The sequence below is a fragment of the Carya illinoinensis genome, chromosome 2 (assembly GCF_018687715.1).
Source record: "Carya illinoinensis cultivar Pawnee chromosome 2, C.illinoinensisPawnee_v1, whole genome shotgun sequence".
Taxonomy (NCBI): Eukaryota; Viridiplantae; Streptophyta; class Magnoliopsida; order Fagales; family Juglandaceae; genus Carya; species Carya illinoinensis.
Window position 1 is genome coordinate 23181129 of NC_056753.1, and position 22274 is coordinate 23203402.

General features: G+C 35.1%; 2 protein-coding genes across 4 annotated transcripts; one reads left to right on the forward strand and one right to left on the reverse strand.

The window, feature by feature from the left end:
• The first annotated feature begins 10271 nt into the window (after positions 1-10271).
• On the forward strand, positions 10272-11726 carry LOC122300399 (lysine-rich arabinogalactan protein 19-like). The gene is made up of 3 exons (XM_043111023.1): positions 10272-10640; positions 10749-10833; positions 10960-11726. Exons 1-3 carry the CDS (start codon positions 10623-10625, stop codon positions 11658-11660), a joined length of 804 nt encoding a protein of 267 aa, XP_042966957.1. The 5' UTR covers positions 10272-10622; the 3' UTR covers positions 11661-11726.
• Positions 11727-14625: 2899 nt separating this feature from the next.
• LOC122300398 (probable polygalacturonase) lies at positions 14626-18658 on the reverse strand. 3 transcript variants are annotated; one of them, XM_043111020.1, is made up of 6 exons: positions 18165-18656; positions 17055-17372; positions 16773-16893; positions 16504-16678; positions 16326-16396; positions 14626-15703 (listed from the first exon to the last, which is right to left on the reverse strand). In XM_043111020.1, exons 1-6 carry the CDS (start codon positions 18357-18359, stop codon positions 15027-15029), a joined length of 1557 nt encoding a protein of 518 aa, XP_042966954.1. In that variant the 5' UTR covers positions 18360-18656; the 3' UTR covers positions 14626-15026. The 3 variants fall into 3 exon arrangements, with proteins under 3 accessions (XP_042966954.1, XP_042966955.1, XP_042966956.1); XM_043111021.1 differs by having other exon boundaries at positions 18161-18656; XM_043111022.1 differs by lacking the exons at positions 16326-16396; positions 16504-16678 and having other exon boundaries at positions 18165-18658.
• Between the last annotated feature and the right edge of the window lie 3616 nt (positions 18659-22274).

Consider the following 22274-nt stretch of genomic DNA (forward strand, 5'->3'; position numbering starts at 1 on the left):
CGGGGCAAAAATCGTGGGGGCTTCAAGGGCGTTTTCCGGCCAAACGGCTGGCCGGATGGGGCTGGGATTTGGTGGGGAGGTGCGCCGGAGGGAGGGGCTTCGACCGGTGGGGGTGGTGTGCCGCACGGCGGCGGGTCGAGGGGTTGAGCTGCAACCGGCATGGGAGAGGAGAGAGAGAGAGAGAGAGAGAGACGGAACGCACGGGAGAAGAAGGAAGAAGAAAAAGAAAAGAAAGAAAAAAGAGAAAAAGAAAAAGAAAGAAGAAAAAGAAAAGAGAAAAAAGAAAAAAGAAAAAGGGAAAAAGAGATGTAGGAAAGAGATGAGGTCCAATCCTCACTCCGGGAAAACAAAACAAAACCGCCGAGAAAGAGATTAAAAACTGCAAAACGACTAAAATAAATAAAACATAACATCAAATAAATTAAAAATCAATTTTAAAATGCAATAAATTAAAATAAATAAACTAATATATTAATTAAAATAAAAACAACCCTTCAGTGAAAATACACGCGAAAGCGGGTCATCACAATAATCAAATTTTACTTTTAACGTGTTTAATTTTCTTAACCAATTGTTTTCCTTTTATTGATTATGACTTTTTATCTTAATTTTAGGTATCACCAACAACAAAAAATGGTGTTGCAGACAATGTTTTTACTTTTATGGACTGTTCAATATGTTTTTCCTTATGGCTTGTTTAAAATGGATTGTGTTTACTATTATCAATGTTTTGAACTATTGTATAGGAGTTTTTGAATGATGTATTACAATAAATTTATTATTTTTTCTTTTTTTCTTTTTTTTTTTAATTTTAGGGCTCGAAATTGGCCCATTAAACAATCAGAATTCCGATCGAAAATTGGAGTTTCAATCTCTGATTGGAGTTTCAATTGGAGTCAAAGTCGAAGCAAAATTTTGATTCTGACTCCATCGGATTCGGAGCTCAGGCCTACTTTATGCCAAACACAGTAAGTGAAATTTTGGTTGTTGTGAAATAGCATACTTTGATTCCAGCAGAAGGGGGGTTAAGGGGAATCCCCAAAAAATTGGCAGCCATGAAGGATCAGCCACTCCCAAGCTCTTTAAAGGGTCTATGGGGATTTTTAGGCCTCACCGGTTATTACCGGAGATTTATAAAGAGGTATGAGGGGATAGCTAGCCCACTTACCGACATGCTAAAAAAGAATAACTTTGAATGAATCTAAAGATGCTTTTTATCAACTTGACGCTATGGTGAAACCGCTAGTGTTAGAATTGCCTAATTTCTCTTCTCCCTTTGTGATTGAATGTGATGAATTGGGTTCAGCAATTGGGACTATTTTAATGCAAAAAGGAAGACCATTAGTTTTCTTTAGCCAAACTTTGAAGGAAAGAACTACGGATATGTCAACCTGTGAGAAGGAGTTTTACACAATTGTGGCAATGGAGCAAAAATGGAGGCCTACTTAGTAGGACAGCCCTTTGTGATAAGAATTGACCAACAAAGCTTGAAATACTTGCTGGATCAAAAGGTAAGCACCCCTGTCTAGCAAAAATGGGTCACCAAACTATTGGGGTATGACTTTTTGGTAGAGTATAAAAAGGGAAACGAGAATGTGGTGGCTGATCCATTGTCCTGAAAGGAAACTAAAGGGAAATGCTCTATTTCCTTAATTTCATTCCCTAGCATGGGATGGATGGAATAGTTAAAGATGGCATATGCATGGGATGAAGATCTTCAGCAGTTGGTGAGACAATGTAAGGAGAATAAACTAGCCCGAGCTTACTCGTTGAGAAAGGAGCTAATTTTCTATATTCCGTCCCAATGATCATTTAAGGCTTAATTATTGGAGTTTATGTACACTAGTTCATGGGAAGGCCACTCAGGGTATGAGAAGACCATTCACAGAGTTGGAAAGGAGTTCTACTGGCTAGGATTAAAAGAAGATGTCATGCAATTCATAAGAGATTGTTATTTGTTCCAGTGAGTGAAAATTGATAACACCCTGCCTAGTGGGTTACTCCAACCCCTTCCTACACCCCCAACAACCATGGTCCAATACTACCATGGATTTCATCAATGGACTACCTAATTCACAAAGATTTAATAGCTTGTGTATAGTAGTGGACAGACTCAACAAGTATGCCCACTTCACTCCCTTCAAACACCCTTATACTATCAAACTGTAGCAGAGTTGTTTTTTAAGAATGTCTTCAAATTGCATGGGCTACCACTGTCCATTATTTTAGACTGGGACAACACGTTTAAGTAAATTTTGGCAAGAGTTTTTTGCATTCCAAGGGGTGAAAATGGACATGAGTACTGCCTACTATCCTCAGACGGATGGCCACACAGACGTTGTTAACAAGGTAGTGGAGAACTACCTACAATGTTTCTCGAGTGACAAACCTAAAGATTGGTCTACTTGGGTACCTCTAGCTAAGTGGTGGTAGAGCTCAACCCTACACCACTCCACTAAACTCACCCCATTTCAAGCCCTGTATGGATATCCTCCATCAAGACTCATCAATTACATCCAAGGGACTGCTAGACTAGAAGCCATGAAAACTAGTTTACTGACCAAATTTTACAAATTCTCAAGCAAAATTTACATAGAGCGCAGGAAATGATGAAAAAATATTTGGATCTCAAAAGGAAGGAACAAAAACTTCTTATTGGTAATTGGGTATACCTGTGCCTCCAGCCAGACCAATGGATCTCCATCTCCCACCATTGTGACCTTACGCTATTCCCGAGGTATTACGGTTCCTTCCAAGTCCTTCAAATGGTTAGATCTATGGCCTATAAACTGGATCTACCCTTAACTGCAAGGATTCACCCGACATTTCATATATCTCAGATTAAAAAGAAAATCAGGGCATGGTTTATAGTGGTACCTAAGTTTCTGCCGATGGACTCCATGGGGGTTCTGAAGCCAAAGCCTGAAGAAGTCCTTGGGCACTGTCTTACTAGAGTTTGCAACCAGAACTCCGAATTGGTGATATAGGAGACCCATTGGCAACTCAAGTAAGACTACCCCTACCTTGTGGGCAAGGTCTTCTAAGGAGGAGCGTCTGTAACATGCCCATTGAGCTAAACTCCATAGATGGTGACGAAGAAGGAAAGAAGGATGGAATCTTCTAGAAGTCTAGAGTCAAGTATGAAGGAAGGGAAAGGAGTTCAATTAGTACTTTAGTTGGGTATGGGCCATGCTAGACATGTTGTTAAGTGGACTGAAGTGGTATTTATTTTGGCTATAGTAGTGTTATTTCCTTGAGTGTGTTTTGTAAGTGTTGGCCTTGAGAATCTCATGCTTTACGTAGTGTTTCTAGTCCGGGCTGGACTGTATTTGGATCAAGTAAACTTAATTGTCTTAATTTCCATCAAGGACCCTAGGCTCATTTGAGGGTCACTTGCTTTGTAATGAGAGGCTATGTTGTGTAGTTATCCTGAAAGTCATTTGAATCTTTTTCTCTCACTTTCTCTCTCTAAATCTGGAGGTTTTCTCAGCCTTAAAGTAGGATGTTTCTTTAATATCCTTAATCCATTACAAAACTATTATATATTTGTAGAGCTCTCCTTTCACTCCTCTAATATGAAATTTTGAACATACGAAACTAGCTATGAACTCTTTTTGACTCTTTGAGATTGTCTATATATATATATATATATCCGACTATTTGGCCTATATATTGAGACATTAAACACACCATTAATGTCAAAATGTGTCACATTAATTAATTAGCATAAAAAATATTGAACTTTTGTGTTTGTATAATTGCTCTTGTCTCACAATAAGTAGAATGTTTAGGCACTAATCTACTGTCATATTGATGAGCTATTTGATTTTTCCAAATTTTCATTTTAAGACCTTATTGATAAGTACTAGTAGACAAAGTTTCACGAAAAAAAAAAAAAAAAGGCCTAAACCTAGGGGTGAGTCTGGTCCTGTAACAGCCCGCTAGAAATTCAATTGTGAAATTTCTATTAACTTTAGGAACCTCGTGAAAATCCCATAAGTTTTCACGAATCCATTAATCGTATAGGTTTTTGTCTAACTACATAGTTAGTGTTATTATTTACTATGGTATCATAAGTGTATTTTTGATTATTGGAGATAGTTAGAAGTATCAAAATGTATTATGGTTTGTGCCATTAGACTCGGAGGATTATTTAAAGTCTTATGGCGCAATAACATTTTTTTCATATTTTCGGACAAAACGTCTGTTCAAAACTGTAGATATTATTGGATAAAAAGAAATATCTTGAGGTAATTTTGTGAATATTATTGGGTAAAAATATTTTGAGTTGATAGATATTATTAGATAAAAATATCTTAAGTTGATTTTTTTAGATATTATTGGATAGAATATTATAAGATAATCATTTATAGATTTTTTTTAGGTAGGAGAAAACTACACTCAACTCTCAACTCCAGTCTCATCTCTTCCATATCTCATCCATAAGTATCTCCAGCCACCTCTCCCCACGAAATTATCTTCATTTACACTTTCCATTGAAAGAATATCAAACACTCTCTCTCGGACAGCTTTTAGGAGGTCTTTTGTACACCCATTTCGAAGCTTTTGTAAGTGTTTTATCATAAAGTCTCCTTCATATAAGTTGTTCCTTTTTGAGTCTAGTTTACATGGATATCTTATTTTCCCCATTTGAAGATCATTTGGTCAGTCAAATATTATGTAAACTATAGAAAGGTCATTCTGGGAGATAAACTGGAGAATATGTTATAGTTTGGAGTTTTTGACCAAGCTAATGGATAGATATTGGTCCGAAATTTTTATGGAGTATTGTTAAGATGTATATATGACTATTGGTTGAGGATTTTTTCATGATTAAAGGTTTTGATGAAAGATTTTCTTAGATTTAGAAACTTAGAAACTGGAAGAGGAAAAACAGTTTCTGTTTTGAGAAAGTTTAACTCTTTGGTGGTCTAAACCTATTCTAATGACTTTGATAATTTTATTGGAAGATCCTAAACATCTTATATACATGTTATATTATTATTTTGAATATAATTGATGTTAGTTTCAAAGATATAAAATTTTATGCAAACAGATATTCAGATAAGCCAAAGTGTGGATATTCTTGGCTAAATTTATGTTTTGGTTAATTTCTAACCATGTGATCTTGAATTAGAAGCTTATATATGTTTTAGGACATCTTTTTAAACCATGTAATGGTTTGGTTTGAAGATCATATATTTATAAGTCATAGATCAAGAGATTTATCAAAACTAGTTGAGGAAAAAGTTTCTGTTTTTGGACTAAGTGTAAAACCAAAAACTCCAAATGTTATTTTGTGATTTTGGTGACTTTAGTTTGATGATTTAAAGCATGGTTGATGTTAGGATGATATTATGAATATGTTAGAAGTAAGATTTGATTTTTAAAATTCTTGGAGATGTTTTGATTTAAGGTCAAAACTTGTGATTCAAGTACTTGGATCTTTTTACAAAAAAGTTTGGTGTTAATTATTAGCTTTTTCTAAATGGATGTTTTAAGTATGGTTTTGAACTTAGGATTGGAAGATGTTTGTTGCAAAATTTTGGTTTAAGCATGAGTTTTGAAGTTGGAAGGAATTGCAACAAAAATAAAGGGAAATGGCTTATGGATGTTTCGACCATAGTGTGTTCTTCATAGTTGTGTTTTGTTTTAAATTTTTCTGAGTTGATATTTAAGTTTAGGACAAAATTTACATGAAAAATGTAAATTTTGGAAACTTTTGGAGTTAGTATGCAAAATCCTTAAGTTATGGGTAAAACGGTCATTTTCCCACATGTAGAGAGTAAAATAAAAATTTTACTCTTTAAATTAGTATTTTTTTCATATTTCAAATTTTTAGTGATTTAGTTCTAACTTTTAGAATCACTAATTACAGTTCCTCGTGATCACACTTGAAGTTTTATAAGAAACGCGGAAATCGAGGTAAGTTAGCTTTTAACTTACTAGCAGTCTATTGTGTATGTGTGCTAAGTAAAGGAACTACAATGTATGTATGTATGTTATCATATATGTCATGCCATGCCAAGTTATCACGTAATTGTCTATTATACAGAATTTATTCTGTCATCAATTTTTATCTGTTACATAATATATTCTGTTATGTATTACTGTACATTACAAGTACGTCATGCTAAGTATGCCATCTATTACATGTATGTCAAGTCATGTAATATTCACTGTTGCAAGTATGTCATGTTAAATATGTTGTCTATTATATGTTATGCCATGTTACGAAATGTTTCTATCTCAAGTTGGTCATGTATTTCAAGTTATGTTCAAGTCACGTTATGTTACGTCAGGGCTTCAGTCATTTCGTATTCCAGTCACGTTTCATCTTGATTACTTATGTATGGGGTCACAGCAATTGTGGCGCATACACTACGTGAGACACAGCAATTGTGACACGTAGAATACATGGGGCCACAACAACTGTGGAGTATGTATTTAAGCAGTTAAAGAATAAGTTTCCATAGAATACATGGGGCCACAACAACTGTGGAGTATGTATTTAAGCAGTTAAAGAATAAGTTTCCGTAGAATACATGGGGCCACAACAATTGTGGAGTATGTATTTACACGTAGAATACATGGGGCCACAACAACTGTGGAGTATGTATTTTTCATGTTAAGTCAAGTTTGTGTAGAATACATGGAGCCACAACAACTGTGGAGTATGTATTTACACGTAGAATACATGGGGCCACAACAACTGTGGAGTATGTATTTTTCATGTTAATTCAAGTTTCAAAGCAAGTTCATGCTAAGTCAAGTTTCAGATCAAGTTCATGTCAAGTCAAGTTCAGTTCATGTTTCAATTTAAGTTATGTCAATTATGCTATGTTGTACTCCAAGTTATGCTTTAATTACTTATGAATTTGATTATGCATTTATGCTTTTACTGTCATCCATGCATCATTAGCTTGTGTGGAAGTTTTTTTGTTAACTTACTGAGATTTGTAATCAAATCTCACTTTGGTAGTCCCAACTACCATTCCCCCCGAATGGTAGATCTTGTTACAGGACCTGAAAGAGAATCAGGAGCTGATCAACTAGACACAGTTGACTAAGCGATGGTGCGACGTCAATGTTAATATAGTAGTTAACGTAAATTACTACTTGTACAATGGAGTTGCATTTTTAGTATTTTTTGGATCATAACCATTTTGGACTAGTGTTGTGATCTACTCAATTGGTCTTTATGTATGAAGTATGTTTTAAGCATTTGGGATATTTTCAATTTGGTGCATAGTATTGCTAAAGAAAAAAATTATCCGCTGCGAATATTGCATAATGTTAGATGCATGTTAGGAACATTGCATCTTATATGTCATGAACGGGGGCAGGTAACCTTGTGTTGCATCTCTCGACGCTTCAAATGTCCGTTCGATCCCAAACGGAATTTGGGGGCGTCACAGGTCCGGTCCGGTTTGGGGAGGTTTTGTGGACCGGACCGGACCTATTCGGTCCAGGGTACCAAACTCCCTCAGGACCGGTTTGGTCCAGTCGGTCCACGGTTGACTTTTTTTTTTTTTTTTTTTTATCTAATGACATTTTGTTTAATACTTATGTAATTATATTATGATATATTTAATATATATACATATAGTATACTATTATATATATATATTAGTAATACGCTAATACTATTAGTCTATTAGTAATAATACTATAACTAATAACTATATGTAATAATAGTAATAGTGATAACTATATATGTAACTATATGTAATACTAATAACTAATACTATTAGTCTATTAGTACTAATAACTATACTAGTACTAATACTATAACTAATAACTATATGTAATGATAGTAATACTATATGTAATACTATATTAAATAATAGTAATACTTTTATTACTAATACTCTATGTAGTTATAGTGATTTAATACTAACATATTACATATTAAGCTAACTATACTAATACTATTATAAATTTACAAATATATGATATATTATAATTTATACTGTAACTTTTATAATATGTTAATACATTAATATATGTACTAGTACTATATATATTTTTTTGATCAGTTATACTAGGACTATATATTATAGTTAATAGTTATACATTAAAGACTATAGTAATACATTGATACTAAATATATATAGTTATAGACTTATAATGATTTAATTATTATGAATTTATGATTAGTATAACTATATAATTGTATTAGTATTAGACTATTAGTAATTCAATTTGGCTATATTATATTAGTAATATTAGTTATGTTGAATCAGTTGGTTAGTATAACTATATTCTACATTATTAGTATTAATATAAATATTAGTATTAGTTATAACTACATAGCCTATATTAGAATTGAGTCTTAGACTATATAATAGACTAATAGTATTAGTACAACTATATAAATATATTGTATAGTTATATATTAGTTTTAATTATAGTGATTAGTATAACTATATAATAGTAGACTATTAGTATAACTATATATTAGTATTAGTTATACTGTTATGGTAATTTAGTATATTATAATTTATATATTATATTTATACTATAACTCTTATAATATATTAATATATACTAGTACTATATATTATAGTTATATATTAAATAATATAATAATACATTCATACTAAATATATATAGTTATATTTCTAGTGATTTAATTATTAACTTATTATGATTAGTATATAATTATATAATTAATTATATACAACTATTATATAAATAATATATATAAATAATTTTTTTTTTTAATTTTCTATTCGGTCCGGTCCGGTCCGGGGTGAAAAACCCCCGGACCGGGATGTCCCTTAGAAATTGGACCGGACCGGACCGGTTCCAAACAGGACTGGTCCAGTCCGGTCGATTTATCCGGTCCGGACCGTCCTATTCTCAGCCCTACCTAAACCTTGGGAAATTGATAAAGATATAACCCTTTTTTACGATTGTTTCACAACTTTATTTTAGAGGATATTTTTATAAAATAAGTAGTAAAATAATTTTGCGATTATATAAAAAAGCACTTTATTTAACAATAACTTCCCGTCTTTCACCACCAAGGTGATAGCCCAGTTAGTATGAGCTGGTATTTCATAGCTTTAAGGTCAAGTTCGAGAGCACATAAGTCGAAACCACTTGTGGTAGTAAAGTCTGATCTTTGGACCATGAGATAGACTTTAGACCAGCTGAATACTTTAGAAGTGTTGTGGTGACAGGCTTTTCTTTGGGGCAAAAGCTATGACTCAAACCAAACATTTCACAGTGGAAAGAAGCTCCTATGGTCACGCCTAGAGAGGATCGCTACGTTGGTCACCCCACCTCCCCTTTTGGAAGAAATAAAAAAGAAAAACTTCCGGTCTTCCACAGTCCAAATCCCTTTGTATGGAATTTATAATATAAAATGTTGCATATGCATGCTCCTGTCCAGAAATGGCTTTTAGTCAACGAGTCCTTGAAAAAGCAACACATGCCCAGTAAATGGGGTGTAGAACAGATTGTTTAATACTCCATTAACATCGAGGGGGCATTTGGCAGGCAAAATATTGGAGTCACCAATCATTACGTGCATGAGAAATCATCTGCATTGAACCCGCACAATGTTCAAAGTCAAGAAATACTGGCTAAATTGAAGGCCGTAGGCATCAAGTAAGTAACTATATGAAGGAATCTCCAAGTTTAAGCAGAAGTACCACCTCTCTAACAAGCAGTAATACTATTTATAATTAAAAGTGGATTCACCAAGTTGCTATCACGCAAAGAGTAAGCAATGGATCTCAAATAGCTACTTGAAACTTACAAATACAAAAAAACAGAGCAGCTCTTCACAGATTATGCAGCAAATTCGACCGTCCGACATGTTTGAAGTCAAAACTGCCAATTCATGGTAGCACTTAAGGTACAGCCACTTCCTTAGCATAAGAACAGAATCAGTTGGCTCGAATTAATTATCAAAGAAAAACAAGCATTGGTAGTTTAGGTTATGAAGTAAATCTATAAAAGTAACAGCAAAATATTTAATTTCCTGAGTCAATTTCAGTAGGGGAATCTTATCCTCAATCTCTATCAACCTTTACAACAAAAATGAAAGAAGGTTTGTGCCTTCCAGGTCACCCAAAAATATCATTAAAAAGATAAACTAAATCTCTATGATTGCATTGACAATTTGATAGCGGTTTCTTGTGACAAAAGAATTCCTTGATAGTGGATATCCTTCAGCCTATAAAGCTGGTTTTGATTGTTTGACCCAAAAAGCCATGCAAGGTTTTTTGTCATCTGCTCTAACTTTAACTATTTTGCATGGTCGGTTTTGGATATCCCAATCTGTCTCTCTGACGTCCCCTGATTATAGATGGCCATCCTCCATAAAGTAAATTCCCTTCGAAAACACCTTTCTTGAACCCACTCCTCTATGCTTTCTTTAAGAGTTGACGATGACTCCTGGAAGATAATCAAGCTATCAATGCCCTTCTTTCTTTCCATTCCTATAAAGAGATTCTTTGCACGTCCCACACCTTTTTCTTTTGAAGTATTCCAACCCCGTGTACAAATAAATGCCACCTATTTGATTCTTCATTCTCACTTCATCATCTCCAATACGCCATACATACCAAGCACACATCTCTTTGTTCCTCTATCTTCCTTATTTCCTCATGATTCCCGAGTTAGAGGTAAGCCTCCAAACCCACATCACCTATATCATTTTTATGCAGAATATTTAATTTCCATATTGTATATTGCAAGGCATTTTCCAACCGATTAGTCTTTTTCAAATGCAGAAACCTCGAGTCACTGAGATACAGGTCCGAATGGACTGCAATGGGTGTGTACAAAAGATAAAGAAAGCACTACATGGCATTAATGGTAAGCAACTGATATCAAGAAAGTTCCTGAATTGTTGTCTTCAGAATTTTCCTTCATGGTAACAGAGAATCATCTACAAAATTGGGTGTGCCTGCTAATTCTTGAGTTGGTTTTGATTTTCCACAGGTATATATGATTTCTACATCGACTTCTCTCAACAGAAATTAACAATAATAGGGTGGGCAGATCCAGAAAAAATTGTCAAAGCCCTTAAGAAGACAAGGAAAATTGCTACCATTTGTTCACACATGGTACCAACAGAGCCCCCTGCTCCACCAACAGAACAAGCACCTCAGGAAGGTGGTGGACCAGCCCCTGATGCACCGAACCCTCCCCCACCAGAAGTACCGCCAGCCGAACCAGCCCCACCACCAGATCCACCAAAAGACCCCCCAGCACCACCTGAGAATCCACCAGCAGACACTGCACCACCACCTGGGGTTCCAGACAATAACGTAAGCCAACCAACAGGCAAACCCACTGGACCAAAAGACGTAGGAGAGGTCCATGTAATATACCGCCATCCACCTGACCATGGCTACAAATACAATTACAGTCAAGGTTATAGTGGAGATCAGCATAAGTACCATACAGGCCAAGGATTGCCACAAGAGCCACCTCAACCCATGTATGTTACACACAACTACAACACATACAGGCCATCGCCTTATGTCACCGAATATGAATATGTCCAGTCACCGCCACGACGCATACATTACAATAGGATGGACCACTACAGTGATGACAACCACAATAACAACAGTAGCAATGTAAACATCATATCAATATTTAGTGAAGAAAATCCAAATGCTTGTAGGATAATGTAGAAAAAAATAAAGGCCTGTAAGGGTGCTCTTTCCCATGCCTCCCAAAGAGACTTGGAAGAAAATTAATGGGGGTTTATCAGCAAAAGAATAGAATATAATGGAACAGTAATATTTTCTCATAAGCATGTGAGAAGACTTAGAAAAGAATTGGATTCCAGGCTTGTGTGTGCTGGAAGCTTTTCTTATTTTTATTTTTATTTTCTGGATTCTGACTTCTGAGGGCCAGCAGGTACTACGTAGTATAAAACGTGTAATTAAATTAACATACATAGTCATTACGAAATAAATAAAACTTTAAAAGAGTCTCAATATTAGCATCTTGATCACTAAAATCAGGTTAGGCATCTTAGTCTTCTCTCCCCTTGCTATCCTTATGTTTGTATTTTTCCTTTTTCTCTTTTGGGTAAGTTCAGCTTCATATAAGAAAAATACCCAAGTACAATACCAATGGGGCCTACCTTGGTGTGATGCATGCATGCGCCATAAAATGGCAAAAGGAAATGCCTAAGAACAACCCTAAACCCACAGGACCCGGCTTTGCACCACTTGCATGGCCTTCATGCAAGTTAACAGCACAACAGCACAACCAAGAAAAAGCAGAAAATTCTCAACCTAGCCTAATGCTCAACCCAAAAACCAGAATGCAGAAGCCAACCATGGCAAAATAAAGTGCAAATAACAGAGAGGAAAATCGACAAGCACAATGCAAAGGGATGGAAGGCAACCTACCAGGCTGCAGCAAGGGATAGAAACTGCATGTCCAGCCTGCACAAGCACAACTGCAATTAGCCCACACAATTTTCACAGTTACACGAAAATAATCCACAGAAAAACATATTAACTGGCTGCAAAGGATGAGGTACTGGCATGAAGAAAGTTGCTATCATGAAGGCCCCAGCTAGATGCCAGCTTTCAACTGGATTGGGAGCCATTAAATCTAGTCATCAATTTTATCCTTTCTCTAAAAAAGTAGAGAAGACCAAAGTTTACATGAAGCTGTTTTCTAAATTTAACCCCTTAGAGTTTGAGTGGGGAGAGAGAGAGAGAGAGAGAGAGAGAGAGAGAGAGAGAGAGAGAGAGAGAGAGCCCTTTTCATGATGTGTCAAAGTAACTCTAATTCAAGTAACAAAATGCCCATTCCAGCATTGGATCAACACTTGTGCAGATTAACCCAAGTCTAATATTTGGTCTTCAACTCTTTATTAAGTGCCCATACTGCAATCATAATCTAATTGGCATCCCAACTATGCATGATACTTTTTCAAAAATGGAAGAAGCAGAATAAAGGGTCAAAACAGGCAAGCGCATGTTTTTAACAAAATTGCTTGGCCTTTTAGGAATGATACCGAATATATGCTTACAAAACTGTGCCCCGGTTAAAATGACAGCCAAAAATTAATAAAGAACAAAAAGAATAACACTTGACTGGAAACTCTATACACAACCCAAATCCCCTCCCCATGAGCAAGGAGGAAAACTAGACCGACAAAATTGTAGGCAATAAGGACAGGGAAAGACAGCCTGGCCATTGAAAGGTTGAAGCACAGTAAATAAAGGGACCTTCAGTATACTACGTGCAAATTGATGTATATCCTGCAACATGGTAAGCCTCTGTCTTGATTCCTCATTAAACAGCTAGAAATGCATAACCCATACGACATAATAAAATAGTTTCTCATCCACAAATTTGAGCAGCTCTACCAACACAAGGGTGTAGTGAAGAAACCTTAATTGCAAGCTCCAAGTACCTCACCAAGCCTTAACCAAAAAAATATCAACCAATCATGTTTGCCTACTAAATTTATGAACTTCTAGAACAACTAATATATAAAGCAAAAGACTATTGTTCTTATAGAAGTATTTACTTCTTATGATACAATGCACCTAGCTATTGTCATCGCTGCTTTATGTAGATTCCTCATCTTCTTCGCCAACAAGAAATTTCATTCACTTTCATTGATTTGGCTATCATACTCCAAAATGTGAGTTTCGTTCTGTGAATCCCTGTTGGTCTGTTAAAAGAGCATGAAGAGTTCATTTAAGCACCAACAAATTCATTAGATAATACTGCATTGATGAAAGGATGTAAAGTTAAAAACTGTGTTATCACAAGTTGCAAAAGACCAGATATTGCAAAAAACTGTGTATTGGATGGCAACCCTTCTGGGTTTGGTAATCTGGATGAAGAACGCATGATTTAAATTTTAAGCATGTCACAGATGGTGGAATATTAAGGCAATAGAAAACCCAAACCCATTTCCATGCCCGTGTTTTTGGAGTATTTTACCTATGAAAAAACTAATCCTTCTTTTCAACACACAGCTTACCATCTTCTCATTTAAAACTGTTCATCCGGGTAAGATTTTTTCCCAACCCTGGAACTGGGTTTCGGTCCAAAACAAATCTAGGCCAGTATCCCCATGACAAAACCCGGATGCACCCGGTTAAAATAGAGATAAGATGAGTTGAAATAAAAATTAAAAATTGTTCAAATATTATTTTTTAATATTATTATTGTTTTGAAATTTAAAAAAAGTTAAATTATTTACCATATTGTACTATATTTGTATGAAAATTTAATAAAATTATAATGATTAAATGAGATAAATTAGAAAGTTGTTTTTAATCCAAACTTCCCCTAAGTACATGAAGGATGCATTATTCAAATTGAATTTTTCTTTTCACAAACAAACAGTATTTGACTTTTTGCTCCCTTTTTGCAAAGGAGAAATGTCTCCTTGACATAAAAGTCGCCGTTACAAGTTCCTTTAAAACGCCTAGATTTTTGTAAAACGTTTTCAGGACTTTCAGTTCTATTTTCCAGTCTGAATTTATAAGCAGGCTTTCACAACTGGGAACAATATCACATTGGAGATTCTATCGAGGGGGTGGGGGGAAGACAATGGCCAATAAAACAAAATAACATTAACGGAATGCAGAAGTAAAAAGTGATAAAACTCATACATTCTATCTTAACCATGATAACCCAAAACCCTTTATTCCAATTGCATGGCTCCTCTTGAATTTTCCTTTCATATTTTCCATCTCACTTGATATGTCACTCCACATTAAAATAAACATTTTACAATGAAATTACACTTCACTACTAACAGCATCGGATTACCTCTGACTGCCGCTATCAAAAATTTCCTTACACATGAATGAAGAAATGAAGCTGTACAAATAAGATGCACATCGCATCATGCATTAATGCAAATGTAGGGATGAAGAAACAAATAGTGTAGACATGTGTCTTATTGGAAAGAATGTGGCCTAACTTGAAATGGTAAATGGCAAACGAACTTTCAGTTTTTCCTCATGGTAAGGTAGGGCTGAAAAATATGATTGTAGTATGGAGGGATGGTATCATAAGTAAGCGGCTTTTCCATTTACATGCAGGAAGGAAAGGCAAGCTGAGGAAGGATTTGGAATTGAGCTCTGAAGGTCAGGGCAAGCTTCGGGGAGCACGGACTCCGAAAACCCACAAACATTGGAACATACCCAGGAAGAAGTAGGAGATCCAGAACTAATCGATAAGGAGACATTGAATAGACAGATGGAAGTAAAAGGAGATTCTTCTATCCCTGTAAAGCTTCCAGCAATTGTGATATTTGTTCCAATCACATCCTTCAAGGTCATCTGATCTAAAACAGGGAGAGCATTAGGATCATAGTTGTTGTCTGGATGGGATCCGCACTGACCAGTGGCAGCAAATCCCAGGTAGATGTTTTCCATTTCAACACCTGATATGATGATTCTCTTGATGTAACCACCTCTGCCCTTGGTGGTTCTAAACTCAATGCCGCTAAACGAGTTGTATAGGTGGACCTGCTCAACATGCACGTCAGAAATGCCACCAGACATCTCACTACCAAAAGCAAGGGAAGAGCCTGAATATGATTTTAGGTGGACCTTTCTGATGTGAACATTAGTGGTGGGTCTCCCATAAGCAATGCCATACTCATCCCAACCACTCTTGAGGGCAATGGCATCATAGCCCATGTCAATGATGCAATCCTCTATGCACACATTATCAGAAGAGTCTGAAAGCACAACAGAATATAAATGTGTCTGAGCAAATATCTTCTCATGTATTCATTTTGAAACAAAAAAGAGGAACCCCAAATGCATGCTAGAGAGAGAGAAAGGAGGATTGTAAATCAACTAAAGGAGCAAACAGATTGTGACAGAGATGTAATTTCAGAATATGGACTGTGAGACCTTAATATGACCTTAACATCACAACAAATTTACAATACTCAGACTGAGTCCAGCTCATTTCCATGGAATGAACTACCACCACCTACCCAATGCTTCTTCAAATGGTTAGATGTTATCATTCCAAACAGAGCTCGGAGTTACAAGATACGGTTCAAATAAAGAGGAAACATATTCAAATGTTTCTGTCTACTTATTTTTTCCCAGTTCTCACCTAAGAATCGGGATAAGATAACATCACAACTGCTCTGGGTTTTCTGGCACAACTAAATTTTATAAAATTCTGTAGGTAATAGCTTTCTATAATTAACAGTGTAGAAAAGGCCAGGTGGACCAGATATAGACTTATGAAGAAAAGGCAGTTGATGTGAGAGTAAGCAGTATTTACAACTGATATCCTTTTTCTCGCAAGAAACCAAAAGTGGTGAGTCAAATATCATTACTGACCTGGGACTACACCAAGGGTGTAGGGGGAACCAGGAGAAGAAGAGATGGAGACATTTAGAACATACACATTACTGCATTGAATCCAACAAATATAAACTCAAATCCCTCCAATTGTTAGGAAATAAACTTATATTTTATAGAATGAACATGTACGAGTAGCTAGGGCTTTTATAAATACCTGCAATAGACAGGATGGATGTTATATGCAGGGGCATTCAAGAAAGTAAGATTTGAAACTACAACATATTCAGATGCTATAAACTCCACAAGATGAGGACGGCTGTAATTCAAAGAATGACCACTGTACCAATCCCACCAAACCAAGCCCTGCCCATTAATGGTTCCATTATCACCTAATGCAGCAAACAAAGGATATCTAAATGAGGCACAGCTTACATAGAAAACATATTCAAAAATGGCAAAAAGAAACTTAAAATTTAGATATACCTGTAATCACCACGTCGTGTAACATGTATCCATTTATCAAGCTTCGATATCTTCCTCCAGGAAGATCCATCCCTCTTCCATATGATGGTAATGGTTCAACAACTTCCCAATGAGATGGGTCCTTAGAGAAATTACTAATATTGTTAGAAGATGAGATGGGTCCTTAGAGAAATTACTAATATTGTTAGAAGTATTTCTTGCCCAATATCTTCAAACTGGTGCAGAAACCAATAAGATAGAAATGATAAACATGTGGTGCAAAAGGGACGGGCAAAAAATTACCTGAGATCCAAGAATGACGGCACCTTTTTCCAGGAAGAGTGTAAGGTGGCTGGTAAGATTGAAGCATCCAGTAAGCCACCTTCCCGGTGGCACATAAAGCTGAGCACCACCCTTATCAGCAAAGGACTTGAGATAGAAAATGGCATTCCGGAAGGCTAGGGTATTCAATGTTTTACCATCTCCCACAGCGCCAAACTCCAAGATGGACACACTATGTGGTCTCGGCTCCAACGTCAGCTTGTAATCACACTGTCCATCATTCTCTTCTCCCTTCATTTTGACAGCATTGCTAAATGCCAGTAGCAAGAGCAATGCCACCTGCAAGGCAGAAAAAATAAAATGGGAAGCAACCGATTCTCAGAAGAATTTCTACAAGCAACGGTTTTTAATTACTAACACGCAATTCAAAACAGAAATGAGAAGATAAAGGTGCACAAGCACAAACAAAAATGAAAAAATTGATCAAATGGATACCATTGGAGGATTTCAAACAACCTACAAATCAGTTATATGAAAGAGAATCGATCAATGCTTTGATTATTTATCAAAAAAATGAGAAAGATCAATACAAATTCCAGAGTGAATTAATCAATTCTCATAAAACCCACAGAAATACATTACGCAGGTAGAATATGCTGCCCATTGAATTGTCACTACGACATATGAATGTAATCTGCGTTTGTCAACCGAAAAGACAGAAATTAACCAACTCTGAAATACTTTATAATTTGAGAAGTTCGTAAACGAGTAGACTGGAAAAAATCTGCATTAATTAGAAGTTTTGCAAGATGAGTCAAACTTTGATTATATCAAAGATCATCCGTTAAAAAGCAATCCTAGGAAAAAAAAAAATCAAAAGAGATATGAGATTGTACACATAGAAAGACTGATAGATTTAACATAAATCGAACACTTCCTTCAGAACTATTGACGAAAGCAAGAACAATCAGCAACAGTCAGCACAGATATAGAAAAACTAGAAAAAAAATATGTGGGCAATTAATCAGACCAAAACAAAACAAACGAGTTCTGAAATACCAGGTTTAACAAAAAAGGAAAAAAATATGAAGGGAAAAATACAACAATCCCAGAAAAAAGAAACGTACTTACTAGCATCTTCATGGGACAAAAGCCTTGGGAGCAGTCACAGACAGTGAAGCCCAAACACCGGAAAAGAACAAAACAGCAGCAGAGGGATGGAGAAAAAAAGGAGCACGGAAAGGAGGAGACGAAGGGGATGAAGCACCCACAAAAACAGGGGAGCTCTCTGCAAGTATACTTTGTATAGGTGCTTATTATCAGCATTAATTATGTAAATGACACTAAAAACAAATGCTTATAAATGGCAAGGGAAAACAATAGTAGCCATTTTTTTAAGGGAAAAAAATGACAGCTTTCCATGCACAGAAGCGGAAATCAAGCTCAGCAAAGTGCAAAGAGAATATGATATTAAGTAGCCACTAAATTGGTAATTATTTCTTCCTTCCAATATGATTAATAACGTCTCTCGCCGACAGAATTGTTTGAAACGGCCCCATATCACACAGAGAGAGAAAGAGAGAGAGCCAACAGAGCCAAAGAATTGTCAGCGAGGGAATAGTGGCTAGGGCGTAAATCTGTCCGGTCCGGTTGGGGGTGATGAATTAAAATTTTCGATTCATCAATTTTTTGCAAACCGAACATCCATAGGATCCGGTTCAACCTAATTATTTTTTTATTTTTTCTTTTTTTTCAAATAAATTAAGAAAAAATTATTTAAATTATTAAATTAAAATTAAGGAAATAATTAATATGAATTATGTAACTAATTTATTAAAAAAATATTTTATATAATCAATGATAATAAATTAAATACAAATTACATCATTAACTTATATAATTACTATATAAAAATAATATATTAAATTATTAAAAATACTTTTACAACATAAATGAGTTTGGCCCAAGTCGATCCGGTTCAAAATTTATAAATCTTGAGACCGAACTGAATTTTTTCGATTCATAATTTATTAGATTGAGACTAATCAAGAGTTTGATCATTTGATTGAGTCCGATGGATTTTTCTAATCAAGACTGAACTTCTTCCACCTCTAAAAACGTCTCCAAAAATTTCTTATAATTTAGCTAAAAACCATATTTTCTAAAATTTTTCTTTAAATTTTATTCATCTTTTAAAAACCTTTAATATCTCATTCCTTATCATTTTTCTATTTTATTAAAATAATATTTCTTTATTTTTTTATTACCTTTTTCTATCATTTCTATTTACAAACTTAACTATTCAATATTTTTTCTTATATTTTAAATTATCACTCTAATGAATATTTTAAACAAAAATTTCAGTTATTTTTTTGGAGTATGATAATATTTTTAAAATTATTATTTAAAACTATAAAAAATATGAATATGATAAAAAAGTATAAAAAATTTTAAAAAATTATTAAAATTAAATATTAATAAAAAAATAATTTAAAAGATAAATAGTGATTCTCTATATTTAAAAATTTACTGTTCATCCCGATTTGAAATTTCGGACGTAGAGAAGATTTTAACTAAATTCTTGAAAATTTTCTTAAATTACAAGGAAAAGGTAGAGCAAATCTACCCTTGCTTACATTTGTTATTTGTTATGAATTGATGAGTGTAAGGACAAAAAACAAAATGAGAGAACAATCCCATTAATTCGATTTCCTCTAAACTAAATTAAATCATTTAATAGAAAAAAATATATATTAAATATTTATATAAATTTATACTATGTTGACACGTGGAGTGATGTCGAGGGTAGTACGGGGAGAATGCGTGAAACTTGGGGTGATGGGAGAACAAAAGGCCGAATAAAAATAAGTGGAGGATGCATGGGGTATTGAGACCGCATGTGGATTGACAGAGCAGAGAAGAGAGAGAGGGGGGGAGAGAGGGGGGAGTGTGGGCCACCTCAATCATGCGAAAGTCTGCCAGCCTGGCATCAATCACTTTGTCTTTTGACAGAACATAACGCAAGACAACACACCTGATCAGGATCTCTCATGGGTCCCAAGGTGAGGGTCCGAATTCTGCCACGTAATCTATCCTTCAACTAATTTTTTTTTTTTTTAAAGACAAACGGATCCTATGGCAACAATCCATTTGGCACTTGGCCTAAGTTTCCATATTTTCTTAGTCATTTTCATTAAATAAAGTACAAAAATTTTAAAAATAAAATTAAATATTAGTGAATTAATATTTTTTTATTTTTAAAAAAATATTTAAAATGGTGTAAAAATGATTAAAACATAAAAATAAATAAATAAATAAATATTTTACTATCATTGATTCACTTCATCTGTTATGTATCGGTTCAACCATGATCCTTATAATTATTCAAATATTAAAAAAAAAAAAAAAAAAAACCTATATCAATGGTGAAAGACTGATATAAATTTGGAATTGATTTCGAGTGAGCTGGTTTTAATCTAAACGCTATTATATTAAACGAGGAGGAATGGATTCAAGTAGAGCTCATGATGGAAGACGAAGACGGTTAAAGAGTGAAAGAGGGCGAAGTTGAAGGGAATGAAAGAGTTCGGCGGCTTGGTGTGGTTGTTACTTCATGTTCGATTTGTGCAAATTATCGAGGAGTTTCCGGTGTTTGAATGAGAAAAAAATATTATTTTCATAACTTCAGTTTGGTGAGTCCGCCTCCATGATCTCAAGACAGAAATGGATAGCAACCTTGGAACAGAGCAAGAAATTTAAGGCTAGGGTCCGAGCTTTTATGAAGGAAACTGCAGAGAGCAGCACCGACAATAAAGAAGTACGATGGCAAATTACGAGATAAAGGAAAAGGAAAAAAATAGGAATAGAAGTTGGACATGAAGCCCTTTTACCGAAGAAATAATGTTGTTCGGTAAATGTACACACAACAAGCTTTTATGTCGCTAACCACAAGTCGTTGATTGCAGAAATATCGGATGTTGGGCAGTGTGAACTGTGAACGGCTAAATGCAGCTAAGCAAACACAAGAATCCCACCTTCCCAATGATCTTTTAAGCGTTGGAATACAACGAAAAGTCTTGGAGACACTGCCTAGTTTTGAACATCTTGGCTCATGTTTTATAATTTTTTTGTACTTGTGGGGCTGTATGGCTCAATCTTTCGCTGCTTTTTGCTCTTGTATTTCTGTTGGGTCCGTATCTCAACTCCATGCAAGTCTTTTCTGACTTCTGTTGATGAACATGGGTTTACTTACTAACAAAAGTGTCTAGACTTGAAATTGATTCAAGGTTTGATCTAGTTTAAATCAAATGTCAGAGTCTGTCCAAGTTCCTGTTTATCATAATTTATAGTGACTACATTCAGACCAGCCTAGGTTGCTGACCAAAATCAATATTCAAACCCAAAACATCCAATTCATAACCAAGCGTCTTCTTGTGAAGTAGTAACACGTCAACATCCCAAACACGTGGCTGGGACCTTGTTTTCTTCAATAATCACAAGACAAGGAGCTGAAAAAATAAAATAAAATAAAAAAAGAGGAAGCAGTTTCAGGTGAAGATCGATCTGACTTTGAAGATTAATTAGATTTGGCGTTTTCTAAATCATCATCAAAGTAGTGTTCAAATTTGCAATGTGCTTTGACAAAACAATGATTGAGATTGGTTATAAGGTACTGGATTTAGCCAACTCATACAGACAGACAGCTCATTCATTGTTGCACCATTCCTGCCTGAAACTGACTCCTCCTCCAAAATTCCCTTACCATATTTGGGCAAATGCAATTTGCCTTTGCATTCAGGACATTTCCATTTCCAGTGAAACTCAAACTACCAGTTTCGTGGCGTATCGTGTAGTACATAATAGATTGTCAAAGATGTACACAAAATTAGTAGAAAGATGCAGTTCATGGCACACCCAAAAGGAGTTCTGATGAGTTGTTCGTTGGGCACAAATGTTGTTTCTTAGTTATCTTTTGAAACACTTATAAAAAAAAAAGTCATCTTTTGAAACAATCGCTACGGCTGTGCAAGCTCTTTTTTTTTTTTTTTTTGTCACAAAAATGCAAGCTTACATGCTGACTTGGTAATGATAATATCAGTCTTGGATTAGCAAAAGGTCTAACAAAAAAACTCAAGTCAAAATAGAACTGACGGGCACATCAACATGTAAAGTCACTTTTGTAAGATTCCTCCAAGTAATTTTCTTATCTTCAATTGATTGTACTACATTACCTTAACCATA